The 23,859-nt window shown below is 53.4% G+C and overlaps 2 protein-coding genes across 13 annotated transcripts in view; one reads left to right on the forward strand and one right to left on the reverse strand.

Annotated features, from left to right (window-relative positions):
• The window catches only part of KIRREL3 (kirre like nephrin family adhesion molecule 3), a 491,466-nt gene extending 483,292 nt beyond the window's left edge, over positions 1–8,174 (forward strand). For both annotated transcript variants that reach the window (XM_032472373.1, XM_032472375.1), the window contains 3 exons: positions 1,454–1,563; positions 6,069–6,155; positions 6,705–8,174. In XM_032472373.1, coding sequence (XP_032328264.1) covers positions 1,454–1,563; positions 6,069–6,155; positions 6,705–7,148 — 641 coding nt within the window. In that variant the 3' untranslated portion in view covers positions 7,149–8,174. The remainder of the gene's footprint in view (positions 1–1,453; positions 1,564–6,068; positions 6,156–6,704) is intronic.
• An 8,443-nt stretch (positions 8,175–16,617) lies between these two features.
• Positions 16,618–23,859, reverse strand: part of ST3GAL4 (ST3 beta-galactoside alpha-2,3-sialyltransferase 4) — a 33,182-nt gene continuing 25,940 nt past the window's right edge. For all 11 annotated transcript variants that reach the window (XM_032472384.1, XM_032472380.1, XM_032472386.1 and 8 more), the window contains 8 exons: positions 23,403–23,483; positions 23,132–23,229; positions 22,879–22,939; positions 22,341–22,436; positions 22,057–22,246; positions 21,229–21,372; positions 17,575–17,718; positions 16,618–17,299 (listed from right to left, as the gene is read on the reverse strand). In XM_032472384.1, the coding sequence (XP_032328275.1) occupies positions 17,213–17,299; positions 17,575–17,718; positions 21,229–21,372; positions 22,057–22,246; positions 22,341–22,436; positions 22,879–22,939; positions 23,132–23,229; positions 23,403–23,483 (901 nt within the window). In that variant the 3' untranslated portion in view covers positions 16,618–17,212. The remainder of the gene's footprint in view (positions 17,300–17,574; positions 17,719–21,228; positions 21,373–22,056; positions 22,247–22,340; positions 22,437–22,878; positions 22,940–23,131; positions 23,230–23,402; positions 23,484–23,859) is intronic.

Raw genomic sequence — 23,859 nt, forward strand, 5'->3', positions numbered from 1 at the left:
GAGGGAGACCCGGGAGCTCAGGGAGGGGGACAGAGAAAAAGGCCAGGCTTAGACTGCCCCGGAGAGCAAGTAAGCAGGAGTGCCACGAGCAGGGGCCCTACCGGTGCTGCGAGCTGCTGGGGCAGGGATGGGGTCTGATGGAGCTTTTTACGTGCAGTGCTTTGCGCAGCAGCTGGTACAGAGTGGGCACTTGGACTGATGCTGAGCTGGACAGAGGTGAACTACACCTGGCAGGGCCGTCAGCTAGCACCTTGGATTGAGCACATACGGCATGCTCAGTCCATCGGGAAATGCGGAGAAGCCCCGGGGGACGGGAGGGGGGTGATCTTTGCCCTCCAAGATCTGCTAGTCTAACCAGAAAAGCAGGTCACCCACACACATGAAAAAGAAAAAAAAAAAAATTCAAGGAATTGCTTTGTGCAGACTTTTAAAGGTCTTTAGTCATTAGCAATAAAGTTCTGGTGTTTATGCTCTCTTGAATCCTGTGTGCCCGGAGCTTCCATCCTGGGCACAGCTCTGAAGTTATGTGTGACAGACGGATATGTGGAAGGGTAAAATGGGATGGTGGAAACAATGCAGATAGAGTCTTCTGGTCCTACTTCTTCTACCCCGTGACCCCGGGCAAGCCACAACTGTTCCAGGCCTCAGTTTCCTCCCGGGTAATAGCAAGGGGGTGGATGACGTAGTTTTAGGGCCCCACCCAGCTCTAACATCTACGAGCATAAGGCACAAAAGGAATAATCAGGGTGAGCCTGCCCCTCGTCCACTTGGCAGCCTTTACGTGTTGGCAGAAAACTGCCTGTATCCACCACCCAAACTGAGCAGCCTTGCTCTCTTGACTGCCCCCAGTGATGCCATCTCAGGCCCTCCCTCGCCACCCTCTCAGCGGACAGCATAGGGGAGCATATTTTAGCAAGAATTTTTTAACGGAGCTCCCCAGGTATAAGTCAGCTTCCTCCCCCAGAAACTGTAAGCTCTCCATCATGGAAGGGTTGACACCATCACGGAAGCTGGACCACCATGTGCAAGGACGTGTCTGCTCTGGGCGGGAGGTTGATCATGGGATCTCGAGGTCCTTTCTAACAGTCAGATGTGTGATTCTCTGAACAGAGAGATCAGAGCCTGGTGAAGTAGGTCAGGGAAGACTTTTAGAAGATGAGAAGTTAGTAGGATGACAAAGTGGGCAAATGGATGAGAATGACCTCCCAAGCCATGGGAGGAGCAGTGAGAGGCTGAGGGGGGTGCAACCAGGAGCCAACAGAGAAAGCGCTCTGAGGCCCCAACAGCCCACAGCACGTCCAGACAGCTGTTCTCTTTTGGAGGGGGCAGCATGAACTGCGGAGTTCAGGGGCTGGAGGGTAAATTCGAAGGGTGGGGGAGCTTGACATCTCAGGTCCTAATGCCTGTGATGACAACTGAATCTGTTGTCTACACTTTCCTATTTTATGTCCAGATCTCAAAGGTGTTGTGTCAGCCAAGAATGATATCCGAGTCGAGATTGTCCACAAGGAGCCTGCCTCTGGCCGGGAGGCTGAGGAACACCCCACCATCAAGCAGCTGATGGTGAGAATGCGGTCTGCTCCCCATCCCGCCCCAACCTCTGTGCCCTGAAGCTCCCAGGACCAGGGGCTTCCGGATGCTCTAATGCCCCTGAGAAGCAAAGCTTCAGTTGAGACATGCTCCCTCCTCCCCCTCCCATAATAAGCCAGGGACCTACAGGCAGACCTAGGAGACATCGTAGGTTTGGCTCCAGGCCCTCACAATAAAGCGAGTCACAGGAGTTTGGGGGGTCTCCCAGTACATACCAAAGTTATGTTTATCTATCCTATAGTCTGTTAAGTGTGCAATAATAGCATTATGTCTTTTAAAAATGTACATACCTTAATGAAAAAGTACTTAATTGCTAAAAAATGCTAACCATCCTCTGAGCCTTCAGCAAGTCGTCGCAGTGAACATCAGAGGTCACGGATCACAGATCACCGAAACAAATATGATAATAATGAAAAACTAAAAATTTGTGAGAATTACCAAAATGTGGCCCAGAGACACGAAGTGAGCAAATGCTGTTGGAAAAAGGGCACCGACAGACTTGCTCGAGGCAGGGTTACCACACACCTTGAATCTGTAAAAAAATGAAATATTTGTAAAGCACAGTAAAACTAAGTATGTTTGTATTCTCAGCCAACAAAGGCTTATTGTGTGTCTACTGTATTGTGCTTGGGGTTCTAGGAGATCAAAGGTATCTAAGACGCAGTCCTGGCTTTCTATGGGGAGGGGAGACGGGCATAAATTGCTGTAATATGCTGTGATATAACGTGTAATTCTACACACACACACACACACACACACACAGAGCTGTTACAGTATCAGGTCCCTCCCCTGCTCCCCCGACTCCCCAAGAAGTCTGCGGTGGGCACAGGTTCCTCTTCGGGGACTAGACTGCCTGTCAGAAGCAAACTCATGACTTTTCCAGCCACCCCAAGGCCACTCCTCCTCCTCCCATTCCCCACTCATGCACCATCACCCACCCACCTGTCCAAGCAGAATCCTGGAAAACCCTGGCACATACTGTGTCACGGTTGTGACACACTGGAGTAGCAGCAGCAATCAAGTAGGTAAAGAGCCTGGGCCTCCCTGTGCGTCAGTCTCCTTGTCGAGCACGTGGGACGAAGGTCAGGGTACGCGAGGCAGGGGTGAGGGCTGAGTGAGTCAAGCCCGGAAGAGGCTGGAGCCCTCCCCCCCCCCCCCCGGAACACGGTGAGCGCTCAGGGGATGGTAGCTGTTGGCGCTGCTGTGAAATCACCTGTTTCCTTATCTGTCTCCACTAGATGCTGAGCAAGCTGCCTTCTCCATCCCCGTGTCCCCACAGCCTTCACACAGCCCCTGGCAGATTCTCCCCAACACTTGGTGGATTGAACTGACCTTTTCTCTGCTGCTCTTTTTCTATCCCGTTGATTTTCAGATCCTGTCAATTCTGCTTCAAAACGTTTCAAATCTGTGCCCCTGCCTGTCCTCCACGGTTACTCCTCAGTTTGGGCCTCTTCGAGGCTCCCCCAGTCTATGGCAGCACCCTCCTATGTGGTCTCTCATTCTCGCCTTTCACCACGTTCCTCAGTCCACGCCACAGAGTCCCACAAAGGGTCCTTCTAAGATGCAGATCTGGTCCTGTTACTGCCCTGGTCCTGTTAAAATTCCCCAGTGGCTCCAGGTCTGCTGGAGAGCCCCACCGCCGAGCGTGTCCTCGGGCCCTTCCTCAGGAGGCGGCTGCCAGTCTGTCTGGCTCCACCTTCATGCCAAAGGCACCCAGCCCTCCAACACCCCAAAGAACTTGCAGTCCCCAGCCTTTGAGTCTTCCATGTCTCGAAGGCTTTGCGTTGCTGTTCTCTCTAGCTGTGGGTCTTGTCTGTCAAATTTCACATTCTCCTATGAGAAACAGCTTGAATGTCACCTCCTCTGTAATTTTCCAGGCTTGTCCCTCAATAGCTGGCAGAGCTGGGAACTTTCTGCACCACCATGCCCCCCACAAACACTTTGCATGCTCCTCTTTCATGGCGCTGTCGCCTGAAAGAAAATGCACAACCTAAAAGTTGAGAATTGTGTTTTATTTGACGGAGTTTCTGAGGACTCAAGCCCAGGAGCTGGCCTCTCAGATGGCTCTAAGACTGCTCTGGAGAGGCAGGGGAGGAGCCAGGATACCTAGGAATTTTTGCAACAAATACCAGGTAGTCAGAACTTTAAAAGATGACTGTTAATTAAAGAAAACAAGACATCTCAAGTTAAGGAACTTAGCACTTTTCTGTGTATGGGAAGGTGCAAAAGTCTGGGCTCATTGAAATCATTCCTTTGATATGCACCTAGCTCTCTAGGGCCAGTGTCTTCTTTCCCATCCCGAGGGCCCTCAGGGCACACTGCTGGGGGTGTGTGCAGAGGCCAGGCTGCCTGCTCGTCTCCATCCTGAGTTCCCCGATCACCATCTGGGCGGTAGTAGTGGCTGATGACTTGATGGCTGCAGCCGCCTTTGTTTACTGATATGGCTGGAAATTTTTTTTTCCTTCACAGTGCATTGCTCTAATTATGTGTTAGCCTCTCCAATTATCCCAGAGTTCTTCAAGGGCAAACGTCACGTTCCCCAGTTGTTGAATGTCTACCCCCTCCAGGCCTAACTTAGTGCCTGACACAGCAGAACATTCCATCTTACTAGGGAGGGAACCACAGCCCAGACCTGGGCAGAAATGGGCGTCTCCGTAGATGAGCTTTACCTAGTCTGGTGTGGAAGTACCCAGCCTGTCCTTCGTCTCCAGGGGACCTTGCATTCCCTCCCACTGGGACGTTCTGACCCCCTCAGACTGTCTCCACAACACCCCCCAGTCCAAACCCACAGGAAAGAGTGGGGGTCACTCAGGAGTTGGTTCAGAGTGGGGATAACCCTGGCAGAGAACCCCTTTAGGGCTCCCCTTGGGGAGACCTTTGTTCCCTCGCTCCCTTCACCCCCGGCCCTATACGGCCCCAACTTGGAGGTGAGTCAGGCTTAGAAGCTGAATCTGGTGGGAAAGAAGAATTCAATCCAGATAGAGCCACAGCATTTACTAGGAAATGGAAAAAAGCAGCATTAGCAGGGAGGTGACAGGGTGCAAGTACTTTGGCCAATTCTGCTAGGCTCCAACAAGAGATCGGGGAAATGAGTCATGACGGAGAAGACACGTCCCGGTGCCCGGAGTGGATGGGAGCCTGGCCTAGATCATGTCATGTGCAGAAGGGCTACTTGGAAGGACATTCTGTGCCATAGGACAAGCATGGCTCCAGCTGTTCGGATTAATTAACAAACCCACTGTGTGCCAGGTCTGCTCTGTTTTCATTTTCAGAAAGTCATTCAGAGCTGTGTCACCTGCTTCATTCATCTGACATCAACCTAACACTGGTGACAGTCCTACTGCACACCGGACGCTGGCAGATCAAAGAATTAATAAAACATGGTTAACTATGATTCCACTCCAAAAGCATTTTGGTCGCTGACCACGATCTGTAAGGCACTGTACCTGGTGTGCTGGGGGCCCCAAGAGAAACAAGAAGCCATCCTTGTCCTCAGGCTCTTTTTGGCTTCTGTTAAGGAAAATATGAGTAATGGAAATCATTGCTGTGAGTAACAGGTGAGGTCTTAGCTGCCAGCACCTCACAGGTAGTTATTCCTTCTCAAGACCTTCATGAAGCTTATCACCGGTGAGGAACTGCCCTGCAGAGCCCAAGCCCTGCCCAGAGGGTCTGTCCTTATTTATCCACAGGTCCAGCTCCCTGATGAACACAAATGTTTCTTCTTTTTTCTTAATAGAAGAAGTGGCAAAAGTGTTTTTTCTTTTTTTTTTTTCAATTTTGTTATTTTAACTGAAGTATAGTTGACTTACAATGTGAGCTTCAGGTGTACAGTAAAGCGATGCAGTTACATGTATATGTACATAGAGATGTATTTTTCCTATTCTTGTCCATTATATGTTATTACAAGAAATTGAATATAGTTCCCCATGCTATACAGTATGTCCTTGTTCTTTATCTATTTTATGGATAGTAGTGTGTATCTGTTAACCCCCAAACTTCTCCTAATTTATCCCTTGTCTGCCGTTTCCCCTATGGTAACCATGGTTTGTTTGCTATGTCTGAACACAAGTGTTTCTTAATGTATCTTAATTTACTCTGCTTGACTGCCCCGAGCACAATGCCTGGCCTGAAAGTCAGTAAATGCTCTCCGAATTGAATTAAATCAAAGTGCGGTCTCTGGGAGTGATAACCCTACCCCAATGGAAGAACGTAGGTCTTAGAGACCTGGCCGTCACCCACCTCCCTCTCCGTCTGAATCTCTCAGGAGGGTTGGGGGTGGGGTGGGGGTCCAAGAACAACAGTGAGGTCTGGAATCTCCTCCTGACTCTTGTCACCTGTCTCCAGAGGCCAGGCAGGGAGGGGTGGAAGGGAGGCAGAGATGGCAAGCTTCTTTTGAGCACCTTTCTTCAGCTTTTCCTGGGGGGACGTGGACGGTCAGCCCACCTCCTATCCCCTGAGCAGCCACTTTTGGGTTATAGATGGACCGGGGTGAATTCCAACAAGACTCAGTCCTGAAGCAGCTGGAGGTGCTCAAGGAAGAGGAGAAGGAGTTTCAGAATCTGAAGGTAAGAAGGTTATGACACAGCTCTCATGACTCCAGCCCCAGATCCAGGCAAACAATGGCAGCAAAGAGAAGAGAAAGGCCAGAGGTCACCCTGGGGACAGGCGCCTGTCCTCTCCCTAAGGGTGGACACCCTCCCCGCTGCAAAGGCACCTGCTCTTTCTCCCCAACACTGCGGCAAGAGTTAAGGCTGAGGCCTCACAATTTTCCCCTCCCACAACTCCTCACCACTAACTTTTTAAATGAAGTTTTCATGTTCCAGACAGAAACAAAAACCAATGAAATCCTGGCGCTCAAATGGGTTTGAGCTGCCGTGACTTACCAAAGCGTACTTGCCAGGACCCATCCTGCCTCCTTCCCCTAGTGCTCCCCCTTCCTGCTGCCACTTGAATATCTGCCAGACAGCTCTGCTCCAAGCCCCCCCCAGGCCAAGCCTCCCCCGCCATCCATCCCCTTCCTCCCTCCCCTTGTAGGGAGGGCCTGGCTCAGCCAAGAGCCCCCCGCCTTGCTCAGAGCCGGTGGCCTGACGCTGCTCTCCCTCCGGCCCCCCCAGGACCCCACCAACGGCTACTACAGCGTCAACACCTTCAAGGAGCATCACTCGACCCCCACCATCTCGCTGTCCAGCTGCCAGCCGGACCTGCGGCCCGCGGGCAAGCAGCGAGTGCCCACGGGCATGTCCTTCACCAACATCTACAGCACGCTGAGCGGCCAGGGCCGCCTCTACGACTACGGGCAGAGGTTCGTGCTGGGCGTGGGCAGCTCGTCCATCGAGCTCTGCGAGCGGGAGTTCCAGCGGGGCTCCCTGAGCGACAGCAGCTCCTTCCTGGACACACAGTGCGACAGCAGCGTCAGCAGCAGCGGCAAGCAGGACGGCTACGTGCAGTTCGACAAGGCGAGCAAGGCCTCGGCCTCCTCCTCCCACCACTCCCAGTCGTCCTCCCAGAACTCCGACCCCAGCCGGCCCCTGCAGCGGCGGATGCAGACTCATGTCTGAGGCCGCCGGACCGTGGGCGGGGAGGCCCGCGGGGGCTGCAGCCCATGCTGGCTCTGCAGACATGGTGGGTCCTCGGCAGAGGACCCCACAACCAGCCGCCTCCAGGACAGCTCCGAAGGCCTCGGCCACCACCCTCCTCCGCAGCCCCCACCAAGCACAAGCGCGGACCGGGCCGCAGTGTGTCCCGGGCGTGAGGATGGGGCCATGGTCGGAGGACGCAGCTGAGCGCCTCGTGCCCGTGCTGCACGCCCCGGCCCCCGGCCCTCTCCTGGAGGCCCCTCCTCAGCCTGCCCCACCAACAGGCACTAGAGGCAGCTGTAACTCTGCTTTAACGGAACTGCTCCAGGCTCCCGATGAGCTCTACCCCTTGCTGAACCACAAGCCCTTCCCCTGTGCCTGTGCTCCTAGACAGCCCTGGGGAGCCGGGGGTCAAGCGCTCCCCGCCCCGAGCTGCCCCAGAGAACCCAGCGCCCCTGCTGCTCACAGCCCAGACCCTGGAGGCTGAGAAGCCAGAGCGGCCCCGGCCACCACGCTGGCCCGGAGCCCACCCCCAATCTGTTTGGTGTTTTGTGTCCATACTCTTGCAGTTTTGTCCTTGGACTGGATGCCTCTGGACTCTGAGGTGGGACTGGCCCAAGTGGAGACTGGTGTCTGGGACGGGAGGGGGGGGGAGTGTGACACCCAGGGGCCCCTCGCCAGGCTGGGATCCAGAGCCTCCCCACCCACCCACCCCTGCTTCGTGTACCCCGCTCCTCTCCTCGGCACATTCGGAGTCAATATAAGGAGGGTGAGAGCTTCTCTGGTCAGGGTTTTTGAAACAGCCACTGGAAGGAGTGTGTCCCGGGAGACGTAGGGTCTGAGGGGACTGGATGGCAGGTCTTTAAGATGCTGAGACCTGCCTTCTCCGCTGAGCCTGGATTCACACAAGGAACCGTGGTCCTGTCTTCGGTAATGCTCCCGGGGCAGGCGAGACAGCAGACCTGCACCTCACTCCTCCCCGCCACTGGAGAATAAATGTTTGGGGCCATTACTCCAACAGATCCACTCTGATCTTTTGTTCCTGCAGAGCCCCAGGAAGAACCCAAGGGCTCAGAGTACGCTTTGGGAACCCAGGGTTCCTTGCCCTGCTCTGATTCAGCTTTCCTCGATCATGAAGGCGGCTGGTAGCCCTGGCTTTCATGGCAATAGAGCCTCCAGGTAGACTCTTGTCCTGGTGGACGTGCCCAGCCCAGAGGGACACACCAACCGCCTGACTCATGCCAAACACAGCTCAGAGGCAAAGGGCTCAGACTGCACATTCGAGGTGCCCTCCTAGGCCTTTCTCTCAGCAATATTCTGCAAGGGTAGCTCCCTCCACTGGGGGTTCAAGGGAGGTGGCCCTCTTCAAAGAGCCTGTCACCAACCACCCCAACACTCTAATGTGAGATTCAAATAATGCTCTAAGAATGGCCGCATTTTGGTGGGAGCCTTGATGTGGCGCGGGCAGACGGTCTGGTGGATAAACAGGGCCGAGTAAGACTGCTAGCTCAGGAAGCAGGATTCCCAGGGAACTTTGGAGAAGCCACACTGTCCTGGACGTTGGAGGTTCCTCCTAAGTTTTCCACCCATCTCCTCCACCTTCCCCGGCAGCCCTTACCCATCAAGAGAACCTTCATCGCAGAAGGCTGTGTCTCATTCATACATTGATTCCTTGGACAACCCCACCCCACAGATTCTATACATAGCCTTCCCAGTGCCTCCAGCCAGAGGATTTTTCTGCTTCCATCATATTTTCTATTGCTTCAAAACCCTCCATTCCCTAGATATCTTCCTTTGCAGCCTCCAAGCCCGAGGGAGTAGAAATTGATAAGAAATACATGTGTACACCCCACCCCCACGTCCCGCTCCTGGTAACGTTCCCCGTGCAGCACTGGTGCCCCGTGTGCTGCAGCTTCATCCTGACAAGCCATCTTCCTTCCTGTCATGTTTTGCCTTTGCCAACAAGCAATAAGGATCTAAGAGCAGATGCAAAGGCCTTGGTGTGCTAGAGTAAGGAAGAGGATGACCTAAGGGATGTGTCCATTTATTTCTCCTGGTCTCCCCAGCTTGGAGGTGGGGGGGAAATCTACCTCCTACTCCTCACCACAGCCTACCTTGCCCCTGGGCCCCTGCCACACACACACACAGCTCTCATAATAGGATGGAGGTACCCTTTCTTTCTTGGGACCCAAAGTTCTGGCACAGAATAACCAGGGGAACAGGAAGAAATCCCATCTCCCAGAGAACAGAACTCTCTTCTCCCTCGGGAGCCTCAGACACTTGCAGGGCGAGAGTATGGACATTGTGGAAGATGGGCAGAGAGCACAGGGGCAGTGCAGTCAGGACTCGGCTACCCGGTGTCCACCCCTGAGCCCCCTCCACAGCACAAACACAGCAAAGGATTGCCGAAGGGGTAGGAGACCGCAAGCGAGGCCCTGGCGAAAGAGGAGAGCACAGACGGGGGAAAGTGGCAGGCTCTGGGGGCTTCTGGAATGTTGAGACATTGAGAAGGAGCCTGGACAGCACCGTGTGCACCCCTCAACCCCTCAGTTGTCTCCAGCAACACTAACTTCTCATGCAGGAATAAGGTGAAAAAAAGCTGGTAAAGGGAAGTGTTTTAAAAAAAAATGAAGGCAGTGGGAAGCCCTGAAGTCCCCTGTAGGTGATTTCAAATTAACTGAAATGGGTCCTTCACATTTGTAATCTTACTTCATTCTCACAATTCTACAAAGCATTACCATTGTACAGACGAGGGAATGAGGCTTAAAGAAGCCAAAAGACCAGCCCAAGGTCACAGAGCTAACAAGTGACAAGCAAGAGATTTAAACACACGTGATTTCCCCTGTGAAATGCTTCCGTCCTACAGTGCGAGCCCAGGCCAGTTTCATCCTAGGACATGATGAAAACGGCCAACGAAAACGGACTCACTCAGGGGCAGGCTGAGCAAGGGCCAGCTGCAGCTCCAGCGGGAGGGCAGGACTGGCACCCTCCCCCGCCAGTCCCCAGATGACCTGGAAAGACCACAGCTCCCTGGGAAAGCTCGTCTGTGTATCAAATCACCCCCAGCCCTCCCAAGGCCAGGATCCAGTTTTCTGATAGCTTTGCAGTTCGTTATTGGCTCCAAGTCACTGGATGGGGGCCCAGTTTCTAACTCTCAGGCTCTCTATCGGCCTGGAAAGATCAGGGTTACTTCCACCACGTCTTCAACTTTCATGGCACAGGAAGCGGTCTCACACTGAGCACTAGCACACCGCATCAAACCCGCCTCCGATGCACTGGAAACCAGCGCTGTAAAGGAGCAGGCCTTGAAGCTGCCTTCGAGCTTCTGGAGTAGGAAAGTCTGGGGGAAACAACAGCAAATGTGATGCAGCCCTTTGGGGATTTCTCAGGACGGGAGAAAAAGAGCTCGCAGCAACTCCAGTTCTCACTCCCTGCATGGAGAGGCACACACAGCTCGAGGCGTTTTCTGTGATGGGGTCAGAACTGAAATCACAAGGCACATGCTCCACCAGTCCCATCAGCCCTTCCCAGGTGTGGTGAGCGGTCTATGACGGTGCCAGCAAAGAAGGACAAGGGGGGGCCCTGTGATTAGTTTCTTCTCTAGGAAGTTGCCCTAGAAAACACACTCTTTATTAAAATAAAAGTATAAATATTTAAATAAAAACGATCCTAATTTGTATATAGATTTTTATTTACAATACCACTTTGGGTGTCTGTTTAAAGAAACATGAACATTCAGACATAATGACATCTCAACCAAGTCTTACATTTTATTTCCCCTTTAAAAAAGCCTTTTAGAAGCCTCTTATGGACGTTGTTTTTAGATGTAACCACACACCAGCTATTTGCAGCTTCAGCAGCAAAACCACGAGCGTTCTCTGAGAGTCACTGATAAAACCTTCCCTCGCTCTGACAGTTCCTTCTCATACCCAGTAAGGCTCCGATCTTTTCCCCAACCCCCAATGTTTCCATCTTCCTAACTAGGTCACAAACTGGGGGAAATGAGAAAATTCCAAGCTACTCTTCTTTCTGAAAATAAGGATTTGTTTTCCTGGATGAATACATTCGTGATGCAGGGAGAGGACCATCTGCCCTTTCCCTCTCTAACTGCCATTCTTCCTGGGTCCGTCTCCCGCTCCTCTCGAATGGTGAAGTCTTGGGCATACACTGAAAGCTTTCATGACTAAGGCCCTGCGGTTTCACTCCCACCACCGCCCTCATCTTTAAAAGGCCTTTTGTGAACACATGCCATTCACAAGATGCATCGTTGCGTCGTGGTCGGCATCCCTGGTACCCATATCCGCCTGCCGCGCCGTGTTCCCAGAACTCCTCTCTGAGACAGTCCGCTCCGCCCACCCGCAGGGCTGGGACAGGCCTCAACCCCTGGGCCGAAAGTCTCCCTTGAGATCACTGCTCAGGGAGCCCAGCCATGCAAGGGGATCCTCTTCCCTCCTGTGACCCTAGGACATATCTTGGGATGCTGAGAGCATTCCCATAATGATCCCCTATAGCTGTCTCCTTTGTGGTAAATGTGAGTTGTTCAATGTTCAAAGACAAGGTAAAGGAAGTCTCAGGAAACAGATCTTCTGTGAGAGAATCAGGTTCTTATTCAATGGACCCTCTCTGAAATCTACTCCCCATTATGCAAGAGGGTAGGCACAACTCAGGATAGGAGCTGAATATAGGGGTTCATCCCTGAAAGTCACCCTCAATTAGGCAAAGACAGGTTCAAGTGGACTAAGTTGGAGATACCATCTTGACCACCTTCGTAAAGAAATTAAAGGGCCAGGGCCTTGCTGCCCAAGGACACAGTGGGCACTGCACTTGGGAGAAATACGCAGTGAAGAAGGCATTCGAGATCAAGGGATACAGATGAGGATTCAGGAATTCTACAGCAGGATTTTCAGATAAAATTTCCTACCTGACTTTATTTAAAAGTTTTTCGGGGAAGGAGGGTGTAGCTCAAGTGGTAGAGCACATGCTTACCATGCATGAGGTCCTGGGTTGGGACCTCCATTAAAAAAAATAAATAAACCTAATTACCTCCCCCTGCCAAAAAAACAAAACAAAAACAAAAAGCATCCATTCATTTATCTGGCTGAGGGTCTAGCTCAGTGGTCAAGTGTGTGCTTAGCATGCACGAAGTCCTGGGTTCAATCCCCAGTACCTCCGTTAAAAATAAATAAACCTAATCCCCCCCCCCCAACAACAACAACAAAAAAAACAGCAACAATAGAAAAAAAAAAAGTTTCTCTAGCTCTCTTGCCATGCAGGGCCACGAGTCGAACAGAAATCTACAGAGAAAAAGAACCAAACGGGAGAGGATCTCCCCACCAAACTGTAACTTGTTCTCTGATATTTTTCCTCAGGAGAGAAACAGATTTTTAAGCAAGTGAAGACACTCCTTAAGTGTTTAGGTTGGTGGTGTACGTAAATAGAGTTTTAGGAAACCTCAGAATAATAGACAGTTCTGGAACAGCTTTGTTCAGTAATTCCAACTTCGATCCCCTGGGGTGATTTCTCTCATTCCCTCCGCCAACTCCACCCTCCCAGTCACACAAGATTCTTGAGGAAGCAGTGTCTCTGTCGAGGGGTGTAGTTCTTTAAACTGTTGGTCTTGCCTGGGAACTGAAATCTGGCTCCCAAAGTTCATTCTTCCCTAAAAACCTTTGTCATATCCCTCTGTGCTAACTCCTAGACAGGACTGTGGTCTCCTCAACCTGCTCCCAACCCCTGCAATCCCTTCACTTGAAGAGGTGAAGCCCTCCGATACATTTGGGCTCCCCCCAAATCTGACATCTAACGAGACCCAAGGTTCATCTCCCCGCCTTACTTCTCGGGTCCTCAGAACTCAACAAGAAGAGAAAGGAAACAGGAAAACAGGCTATAACTACCGACATACATACATACATAGATTCCTCCTTAAACTTTTAAGTTGGAAAGATTTCCTGGAACCACATCTGGTACAAAACCATGGAAATGCTCAAAACTAACAAATAGTTTTCTGAAGCTATAATTAAGACATCAAAAAGATCAGATGGTTTAGGGGAGAGCGTACCAACTCTGAGGATGTACTTCTCAACCTTCGTTTAGGAACCTATCCCGGTAGGCTGCGTGCCCTGGAAATGGACAATAGCACCCAAGAAACCCCCTTCTCCAAAAAGCCCTAAGGGCATCTGACTTCAATATAAAAACCACTGCCAGAGAGCAGTTTGAACTCACAGTTCACTGTTGGGATTATGCAAAGCCTGTACCCGAGTCCTCTCACCAATGTCTTACCTTCCCCTACTTAGCCTGAGGGTGATTTGAAGACAAAGACTTTTTTTGTAACTAGTGGTACCTGGGCGCGTGTTTGGCCCTCCAGATGTACCTCACCGGTTGCATACATGCTTTCCGGCATTTTCTATTATGCAAGGCAGCTTTCCAATCTAATATTTATATCATACTTTACAGTCTACACAGTGTTTTTCCAGACGTATTCCCACTGGATCCTTAAAGCCTCATTGTGAGGCAGGCAGACATAATCAGTACTTAACAGGTCACATGACAGAGCAGGGCGTAGACCCCAGGAGAGTATGAGCGCTTACACCTTACTGCCTCACAGACAGAGCAGCTTCCGCGTTCAAAATTTTCACAGGCTGGCCAGTCTCTAGGGGAGGCAACTGGATGTATTCATACCTCAGAAATCGTAAATAAGGACACACAGCTAAGGCACACTACTTGATGTGAGTGTACACTATCATGTAAATGTGTTGCTGGGCTGGGTAAAGTTTTTTTGGGGGGGCGGGGGATTAGGTTAATTTATGTTATTTATTCTTAGAGGAGTTACTGGGGATTGAACCCCGAGCCTTGTGCATGCTAAGCATGCGCTCTATCACTTGAGCTATACCCTCCCCCTCTAAAGACCGAAACTGTCTTGCGCAGCTAGGAGGTTGAGCTAGGAGCCCCTTCACTTCGCCCGGCCTGTTTCCCCTCTGCGGAGGAGAGCTGCACTGCGCAGTCTAAACTGGATGGAGCAGATGGCTCCGGGTCCCTCGCTGTCCTAGTCTGTCCCACCCCGGCCCCTGCGGTGCAGCCCACGTAGGTCACGTGAACGGGGCGCAGGGGGAGTTAGACCAGCCCAGGGAAACTCGGGCGGAGAAAACCGCCGCAAGGCTGCAAACCCCGCAGACAGGCGCTGACTCGGCGGCCGTTGCCAGGCCCGGAGCCGGTTGCCAGGGAGGCGCCGGCCTCCCAGCGCCGGGAGATGCCTCCCTTAGCGCTGGCTGCCCGAGGGCGCCGCTCCGCCGGGCCTAGCCCCGCGCCCGCGCGACGACGCATGCGCGCCCCGGCCTCCGCCCGCCCTCGCCCCCGCCCCCGCCCCCGCCCGCGGGGGAGAACCGCGCGTGCGTCTAATTAACGCGGCTGAAGGGCACGAGGGATTAGGATGGGTTTTGCACGCAGACCGTTGAGTTGGAAGAGGCCTGTGAGATCATCCGTAGTCTAGACGACTAGGGCAGTGGTTTGCGGGTGCTTGCTAAAATTCCAGATTCCTGGGCCCCATCCCCAGCGACCTGGGTAAGACCCAAGAATCTCCATTCTTAAATCGCCCCCAGATAATTCCGGTATAGGTGGTCCTCATTGGCTGAACCCGCCCTCGTGTCTCAAGGAATGTAGGAATTGGAGCATAGACGTGGAGAAGCGATCAGCCCAAGGTCGGGTAGAATTAGGTGGCAGAGCCCAGTCGGCTGTGCCTTGCTTGCCTCCTGCCTCCTTTTAAGAGCGAAGTTTAATCAGGACCAGGCAGGCCGGCTGGCAGGCGGTTCATCCACACCGGTCGGGCTAACTTTAAGAACGAAAGTCCCTTTCTCAGAACGCCAAAGAACCCATCCAACAACTCCACATCAAAGCTCCACCGCCTGCTCTGACCCCACGGTACTGCCTCCCTCTGCCTAGGGGTTGGAGCACCCTGGGAGGGCTGAGCCCACCCCCAGAACGATAGCGGGTTGGGGGGTATACACCCCTACCCCATACACACTCCTGTGTGGATGTAGCCATGTGGCATCACAGGCATCACCCAAGAATGTAAAACGCTCTTGTGTCTACATGCGTGGGTGTGCAGTTTGAGGGGCAGAGTATGAGTTTGGATTCTGGCTCGAGTTTAGGCACATTCAGTAACAGGCAGTGGCCCTGATCCAGGACAGCTGGATCACATGTGCCGACAGCCACTTTCAATGGCCTGGACAGGGAAATGGACACTCCCTTGCATACCTTCACGAGACGCAGCTGGAGAAACGTCAGGGGTAAGCGGAGCTGAGATCCCCCACACACACTCACGCTGCTCGGAGTCAGCGAGGCCCCCCAGAACAACGCCCGGGTGACAATGCTCGCCCGTGTGGAGAGAAGGGGGTTTGGGGCTGCAGCCCAATTTGCTTTTAGAATCCCCCCTCCCCTGGGAGGAGAGCAGCTAGCCAAGTAGTTCTGCCAGGCTTCCGAGAGACCAGGCAACTCCATTCCCCACGATGGTCCTCAGGACCTCTCTGTGGGATGAGCATGGGTGTTCTCAAGGCCACTCCAACACTCTGTCGAGAAGGGTGTCCTCTTCCTGTTCTCCCAAATCTCTGCCCTTCTCTGTCTGTCCGGTCCCAGCCTAGCTGTCTCAAAACCTCAAGGCTCAATTCTTTCTGAGAAAGCCAGGAACACAGCTGTGAGTCCCTTCCCTGTGGGGGAGGTCCAGCTCTCCCTCCTGGCTCCAGATGTAAAGGAACAGCTGTGAGAGTGGCGGGAAGCCCAGTTGGCGGCTCAGCAGGGCCTGGGAAGATGGAGAACAAAGGCGGGTGGAGATGGGCAAACAGCAGGGCGATCACAATTCTGGAGACGTGGGGGGATTTCATTCCCTGGCCCAGTTACTGGCTGACAGGCTGTGCCAATCCCTCAGATGCTGCCCATGCCCTGCCCATCCCTACTCTGGCTGCCTGGGCCACTGGCAGGACCATCTGTAAACTCCATTTTATGACCCCACTTAATCTGAGAAGGAAAACTTGGCTTTCTTTGTGTGACTCCACCCCTGTCCTCAAACGCACACCTCCTGGCTTGAGATTTTTGGAAACAAGGCTAGAGAGGGAGAGGAAGGGAGGTGGAAGAGGGCTCTGCCACTCCCATCTGGCATCCTCCTGCCCCTCCCTACCTCTGGAAAGTGAGCCAGAATGCAGACGTCAGGCTAGGAGTCCAGCAGACAGGGCTGCTCTGGGTACCACTTGCTTGCCTGCTACACCAGGGTGATGGTGCATGACTTGGCACCAACCAAGCACTGTACTCAGTAAATAATTATTTCCTGGACGACCCTGGCCTGCTCTGGGCCCCACTGGCTCTCTAACCAGCCTGTCCACTGCCGGGAGCGGGGCCCACTGCTGTGTCCCACCACCCATCCATGTCTTCTTCAATTTGGAAAGACACGGGGTATCACGATTGCTTCTGTTTTAGGAAAAATAGTTTAATGATAAGTCTGTAACCTCTTTTCTAGATGTCTTCCCCTTCAGCATGGAACCCTTATGCCAGTGCTCTCCCCATGCCTGCTGGGAGGGAGCAGCCCCTCTCTGAAGGGCACCACCCACTCCAGGTACCGCCCGCTCCAGACGCCCTCACCCTCCTGGGAGGCCTGCTCTGGGTCTAGGCCCTAGAAGGTCCATCATTTTTGTTTTTATAAAAAGTGGGCAGAACACTGTACGATGCCCCCTTTTCTGGATGCCATAGGACCAGCCCACGGCACGTTCCTACCCCTTAATTAAATAGCCCATTAAATAATCTCCTGGCCCTGGCAGAGAGGGAGTGCCACAGCAGCCAGCCCCAGGCCTTGGCTGGGCTCCTGCTGCCCCGAGCCTCCACCCTGACTGGATCCGGCCTCCACCAGAGCAGCCAGGGGCACGACCTCATCTCAGACCTGGCCTCCTCCCCACACAGGGGAGGGTGAGTCTGAGCAGGTCATGCTGGCACCAGGCACCCCCACAGCCACGGATGGGGGCCGCTCAGCACGGGGAGCAGAAGGACGGGTTCAGCTCCTGCCCAAGTCAGAAGTAAGTGAGGTTCTTGACCGCTCCAATCTCCAGCATCCGCTTGATGGCCAGGGCTTCCTGGGAGACATTGTGGCCTGACCCCTGCAGAGACAGCCAAGGAAGCAAACTGAGGAACTCCTAGGCAGCTCCTGGCCAGCCCAGGACCCCACAGCCCCGGATCTCCGTTCCCTGGGCGGCTCTCGGAAGGAAGACAGAACGCAGAGGACGCTGGCCTGGGAGTCCAGATGCCTTGGTTCCAGTTCTGACCCTCCATATGCCCTCACCGTGAGCCATCTCTGGGCCCCTGCCACCCCCCTCACTCACCCGAGGATTCCAGGCCCACTCGCCCCACTGAGCTGACACGTGGGGCCACTTACCGCCATGGACTTGAGCGTGATCTGCTCATAGTAATGAATGGTCTGCTTCTTGTTGTGGGCGTCTGGGTAGCCGAAGCCGGCAATGTGCACCAAGTCACAGAGGTGGAGGGCCAGGGTGATGGCCAGCAGGCCCGTGGTGGGCTTCTGAGGGACAAGGGGTGGGGAAGGCATTAGAGGGAGCCCCGCTCCTTCCACCACCTCTAGGCGGCGCTCTGCCACAGAGCCTTCTGTCAGGCGGCCGTGCTGTTCTACAGGGCAGCCAGGAGCTATGTGGCGCTAGTGCAACTAAGCCACTGAACTTCTAATTTTATCCAATTTTAATTAAAATGTAAATGTAAATAGCCACACGTGCCTCCTGGCTACCATACTGCCTTGTACAACTCAACACATCTGGGGAGGGTCTGGGCCTCTAAGGGTGATGATGGCAATCAGGATGACAAGAATGACGGTAGAACACTAATAATACCTACCGCTTTCTGAGTAGGCGCTACGTGCCAGACGCTGTGTTAAGTGTTTCAGCCAGTGTAATGTATCATCTCATTCGGTCCTCACAAAAACACACTGACGTAGATGCTGTTATTAGCCCCATTTCACAGATAGGGAACTGAGGCTTCAACTGTTAAGCAAGTCACTCTGGGAGTGAAAAGGTTCTGCTCTCTGCGTTGGAGACCCTCACCTCTTTCAGGAGCCCTGGGGCTCTCACACTCCTGGGCTGTGCACCCTTCATGAGGGTGGGCTCTCCCCTTCTGTAAAATGGGGACAGCAGTACACCCCCCACCCCCAGCGGCACGGGCTGCTATGAGGACCTCACTTCCTCCATCCCTAATTCATCCATGGGGATGGGCCACCTGATAGTCTCACCTCACAAACCGCCTTCCTCCGCTGGGGTGACTGCTCTCCAGACCTCTTTGGTGCCCACTCCCCGGACCTTGTCAGGCCCCCTAGTGCCAGGTTCCCCCCGGCATCCCTTCCGGAGCCCTCCTCTCCGTCATTTGCCACTTCCTGCCCAGGACTTCCGTCTCAGTCCCGTTGCTTTTACCACCATGGTGTTGTCAAGTTCAGACCTCTGCCAGACCACACATACATCAGCTCTAGCCGGCTCTGCTCGGACGTGGGCTCCTTAAACTCACCGCACTCTCCTCTCCCCATTTTCCCTTTGTTGCTTAAACATACTGCCATTCACCTGGTTGTCCCTGCCGGAAATCTAGAATTATCATAAATCTTTCATTTTCACTTTAAAACCATGCTGTAGCAGGAGAATTCTAAGAGGAACCTTGAGAGTGTGCGAAACCTACGAATATGATGAGACATGCTGTGTTATTCTGCTTTGTAGGGCACAGGACCGTAAGATAGGGAGATAAACCCTGGTGGGCTTGACCTCGTCTCACGCGTTTTACACCGGGGTCTAGAGCGCTGTCTTGGAGGAAGTCGGAGACACAAAAAGGATTTATCATGCGTGGCTGGTCTGACAATGGAGGGGGTCGCACAGCAAGATATGCGGGCAGCCGCTATGAACTAAGGGTACCACCCCCAGGCCAAAGCCAGCCGGGAAATGGGGACCTCGGACCTGGAACCACAAGGAACTGAATCCTTCCAAGAATGAACTTGGAAGCAAATCTCCCCACTGAGCCTCCAGACAAGAACTCAGTCTGGCAGCCAACTTGATTTCAGCCTTGTGTACCCTAAGCAGAGATTCCAGCCATGCTGTGCTGGACTTCTGACCTCCAGAATATGAGCCAATACATGGATGTTGTTTTAAGCCGCTAAACTGGTGACTTGTTAGGAAGCAACAGGAAACCAACACAGATATCCAGTCCTATCCGCTCCTTTCCTCTTCCCACTGCCAAGAGAGCCAGGCTCTGGCCTTAACCTTCTCCTGTGCTCTCTAGCCTCACTCTCTGCCATCAGGGGCATAAACTCCTCCTTGCTGCCCCCTCAGCATCACGTGCACAGGGAACTCAGTGCCAGGGGAGTTGCTGGTCTTGCCAAATGCTCCCATAAGGTCCAACTCCAGTACCACTTCCTCTAATGGTCCCACCTCCAGACAGCCCCTAACAGAGGTCAGCCCCTGCTCCAAGACCCCACGGCACTTGGGACAACTCTCTGCCGGAGCATTTTGTCATTCCAGGCTGCAACCTGTATGTTTATTCTGTTAGATTGAGCTTTCCTAGGGCAAAGAGCATGTCTTACTTCCCACGCATGCAAACTTGGGGGCTGGCGCTGAGCGGTCACAGAAGCAGGCAGTCAGCACAGGAAGTTGAGTCAGAGTAAATGTTCAGTAAATAACAAAATCATGTATTCAAAATTTGGCAAATATTTATTGAGTGTTCACTGTATACCAATCTCCATGATAGGCATATGACATAATTACTCCTTTAAATCTTAGAATGACTTTAAAACGTCAGCATTAATATTATCCCCAGCACACAGATAAGAAAACCAAGGCTCTGCGTGGCTGACTAGCCTAGGGTCACCCAGTAAGGTACGAAGCACAGCGAGTCCTGTCTCTGTCTCCTAGCAACCTCTATCCGTGATCCCACACAGCCCCTCTGAGGGCTCAAAAGACACAGTGGAAGCACAGGCTTGGGACCACAAGGGCACTGAGAGCTGAAACCGCGCCCATAACTTACGAAACTACACTCTGACTCCCAAAACTGCCACACCTACCCAACCTGGATCTGCAGGACCAACTGCAACCTCAAATTCTTTTAACTCCTTTAGACCAATATGTTCCATGATAAGATCGCAGAAAAAGTGATTAAAAAAAATTAACTGCAGGGCTTGGGCTGCACTCTGTGTTTTAAAGATAAGACTACTGACTGTCCCAGCAAATCCCAGAAAAAAAAAAAAATGTGAAGTGAAGGGCCACAAATAGCAAAATAGCCTTCTTTCTTACGGGTGAGTTGCATTCCATTACATACATATGCTGCCTCTTCTTTATCCACTCGTCTATTGATGTGCACTTAGGATGCTTCCATATCTTGGCAATTATAAATAATGCTGCTATTAATAGCAGGGTATATGTATCTTTTTGAATTAATTCTTATTTTGTTGTTGGCTTTATTCTTTTGATAGCTATGTAAGTTTAAAAAGCTAAAGCTCTAAACGTTCTTAGAAACAATGAACAGTACTTACATGTAAATTTTTAAAAATATGAACAGGATATTGTATGTTATGTATTTACATGCAATATATTGTGTATGTGCAAATTGTAACAGTTCTACCTAATAAAACTGAAAAATGAGAAAAGTAAATTTAAAAAAAGACCACTGACTGTCCCAGCATATCCTATTTATGAATTCTGTTTATAAATTTTGATCAGCACCTGCCAAAACCATCCTCTAACACCAGCCCCCTAAGCCCTAGAAATACCCTTCCCTGGCTCCCCGCTTTGGAGAAGGCCTGGGGCATCTCAGAAGTGTGCGCTCTCCCCGGCTGCACAAGCCGGTATACGTGACTCTGGATTACAGGTGTGTGCCCGAGGTCAGGGGACTTCAGCAGGTGTCATTCAAATGCCAGCTGCGATCTCTGCTATAATTCTCCCCTCTCCTGGGGTCCTCCACGCCTTCCTAAGCCTCTAGGAAGCCCCACCTACTTTCCACCCAGAACGTCAGCCGCCCAGCCCCAGCTGCTGGGTCCTCAGCCCATCATCACCTGCTTAATCTTGCGAGGCTGTTGCACTGGTAGGCTCAGCAGTTTGTCAGCTGCAATCTCCATAAAGAAGGGGTTGAGAATCCGAATCTGTTTGGGGTTGACGTCCCAGATGAGGGGAGGCTGTTTCCAGAAGCCCTTCCGCACCTAGCGGGGCAGGGTTGGAAGGGAGAGACAGGAGTGGGTGGGGGCCAGCCAGGTGGTCCTCGGCCAGGGGCTGTGCTCCATGCGAGGGCAGAGGCCCTCAAGGGTGCTGGGTGAGGGGAGGAGGGGGAGGCAAGAGGAGAGGAGTGGGGAGAGAGGGCAGCCCCGAGGGGAGACCAGGTGGCACGTGTGAAGAGTCTGGGTCCAACCACTGCCCGCTTCCAGGGATATCTGCACAAGTAGAAGGCGCTAGCTCAACACTTGGCAAAAAATGCCAGGTCGGACAGTTCAGCATCCAACCAGATGGCAAAGAGACACAGTGGGCTTTCTGGGGTCCTCCTAGAAGGACACAGATCTCGACTGTTTCAACCTGCCCCCACCCGGAGGTGACTACGGACTGGTCCCTTTGCTCCCAAGCTTCTCACTGGCAAACATATTTTGGCAGCTTTTCCGTCCCAGGCAGCCTCAAGCTGGGCGTGCCCTGGGCTGCTGCTGCCTGACTCCTGCAGGCTCTCAGGCCCAGGCTGCGGGGCGGCCCGTCAGAAGCCCCGCAGAGCACTGAGCTCACGCCTCCCCGTCCCCGGTTCTCAGGAACTGCAGGGCACACATTCTGGCGTGGGAGGTCCTGACCCAGGCAGTGTCCCCATCACCAGGCCTCGACCTCTCCCCTCCAGTCTCCCCACATACCCGCTTCTTATCACTCAGGATGGTCTCAATCCAGTGGAAGTCCATGGCCTTGAAAGCTACCAGGACGAGGAGTGTGTCCGGGTTGTTCTCCACTTTGGGGTTGAAGTGGGCAGATTCAGGGTAGAAGAGGCGCATGGTGGTCTTAGAGCCCACATCACCCTCGTAGCCGGCCACGGGGGCGTTGTTTAACCTGGGAGGCGGGGGGAGGACGCCTGTCACCTGGAGCCCCGCCGGGCCTGCTCACCACCAGCCCACACAGAGGAGGGGAGGGCGGCCGCACGGACCTGATGACCACGTCGTATTTGTTGATGGCTTCGCCCAGCGAGCTGTTCCGCAGCCGATGTCCGTTGCCCACCACCACGCAGCGGCGACACTTGAGGCTGCCACGGGGAGAGGGTGGTCAGAGCAGAAGCAGCCCCTGCTCCTGCTCCGCCCAACTCTCCTTCCCAGGCCCCTGCAGCCCCTGCTCCCCAGGCATCTCTGAGGAGTCCTGCTTGTGGTCTTGCTGACTCTGCAGCCCCAGGCTTTCAAAGGGGAGGAAACTGAGCAGAACATGGCAGAGAGAGCAGGGACGGAGGGAGATATTTGGGAAGTACCAAGCAGAAACCCCATTTCGGAGCCCCACCCCCCACTGCCTGCTGCCCAGGCCTGCCTGTTACCACGTCGATGCCCTCCGCCACCTCTGCCACTCTGGCAGCCGGATGCTCAGGCTCAGTTGCCATGGGGACTGGCATATCCACCTCCCCCGGAGACAGGCAGGCTCACTGTGAGGTGCTGGACCATGACCCCTTCACACCAGGGCAGGAAGGAGTGTCTCCTTACCTCTGGATGCTCTCCGGAATGGAGTAGCTGGTGATGGCTAGAACCCGGAGAAGCAGGTCTTCTACAAAAAGAGCCGGGTTGGAAGGGGCTGATGACAACAGCTAGCTCTCCAAAGGCTGCCAACTCTCCCTCCCCTGACCTCAGTATCTGAGCCTGGCTAAGAGCGTGGGCACTGGGACCATGGGCGGCAAAGAACGGGAAGCAGTATGGCGAGGTGAGCCCACCGTTCCCACCCCACCAGGTGGGCACTTACCACTCCCCTTGGTCCCAAAGGGCAGCTCATAGGCAGATGGTGTCTTGACCCAGAAATAATCCTTAAGCTGCAGGAAGATGGGCTGTTCTCGGGAGTAGCTGCACAAGGTGAAAGCAGGGTGGGGGTGAGGAAGGGATTAATCCTGATGCCAGCAACAGGGTCAGACCACTAACATCATGTACACACAGCCAAGGCCTCTGCTTCCCTCACTGCCTTCACCTGACCTGTGCCCACAGCACTCAGCACCCCCACCCCGTCCTCACATACTTACTTGCCGAAGAGCTTAGAGGCCTTCCTCTCCGCCTCACCCTGGAGGCACGGCCCTTTCTTCTCTGGGATGGGAAAATAAAAACTGGAGACAGAAAAGGAGAGGAGGCAGGAGCTCCAGTCAGACCTCCAGGGCTAAGGGGCCAGCATCAGCCCAGGCAGCTCCCACCTCCTCCCAGGGCACTCAGGTCCCAAACTGCTGGAGAGCAACTCGCAGGGTGGAACCGTGTCAGCCAGTCTGACACCAAATCATTGTGAATCCAGCTCTTCCTTCTCCTGAACGCCCTGGGTGAGGGACCTGGGGAGTCATCCCTACCCTATCCCCCAGACCCACCACCCACCCTCACAGAAGGATTTCATGCTGGCATGTACCGGAGCGGTCACGCCCTGGCTCTCTGAACCCTCCTGCCCCACTAGGTGCCCACCTCCTGATGCTCCAGCTTCCAACCCCGTTCCCAAGA

The sequence above is a fragment of the Camelus ferus genome, chromosome 33 (assembly GCF_009834535.1).
Source record: "Camelus ferus isolate YT-003-E chromosome 33, BCGSAC_Cfer_1.0, whole genome shotgun sequence".
Classification (NCBI taxonomy): Eukaryota; Metazoa; Chordata; class Mammalia; order Artiodactyla; family Camelidae; genus Camelus; species Camelus ferus.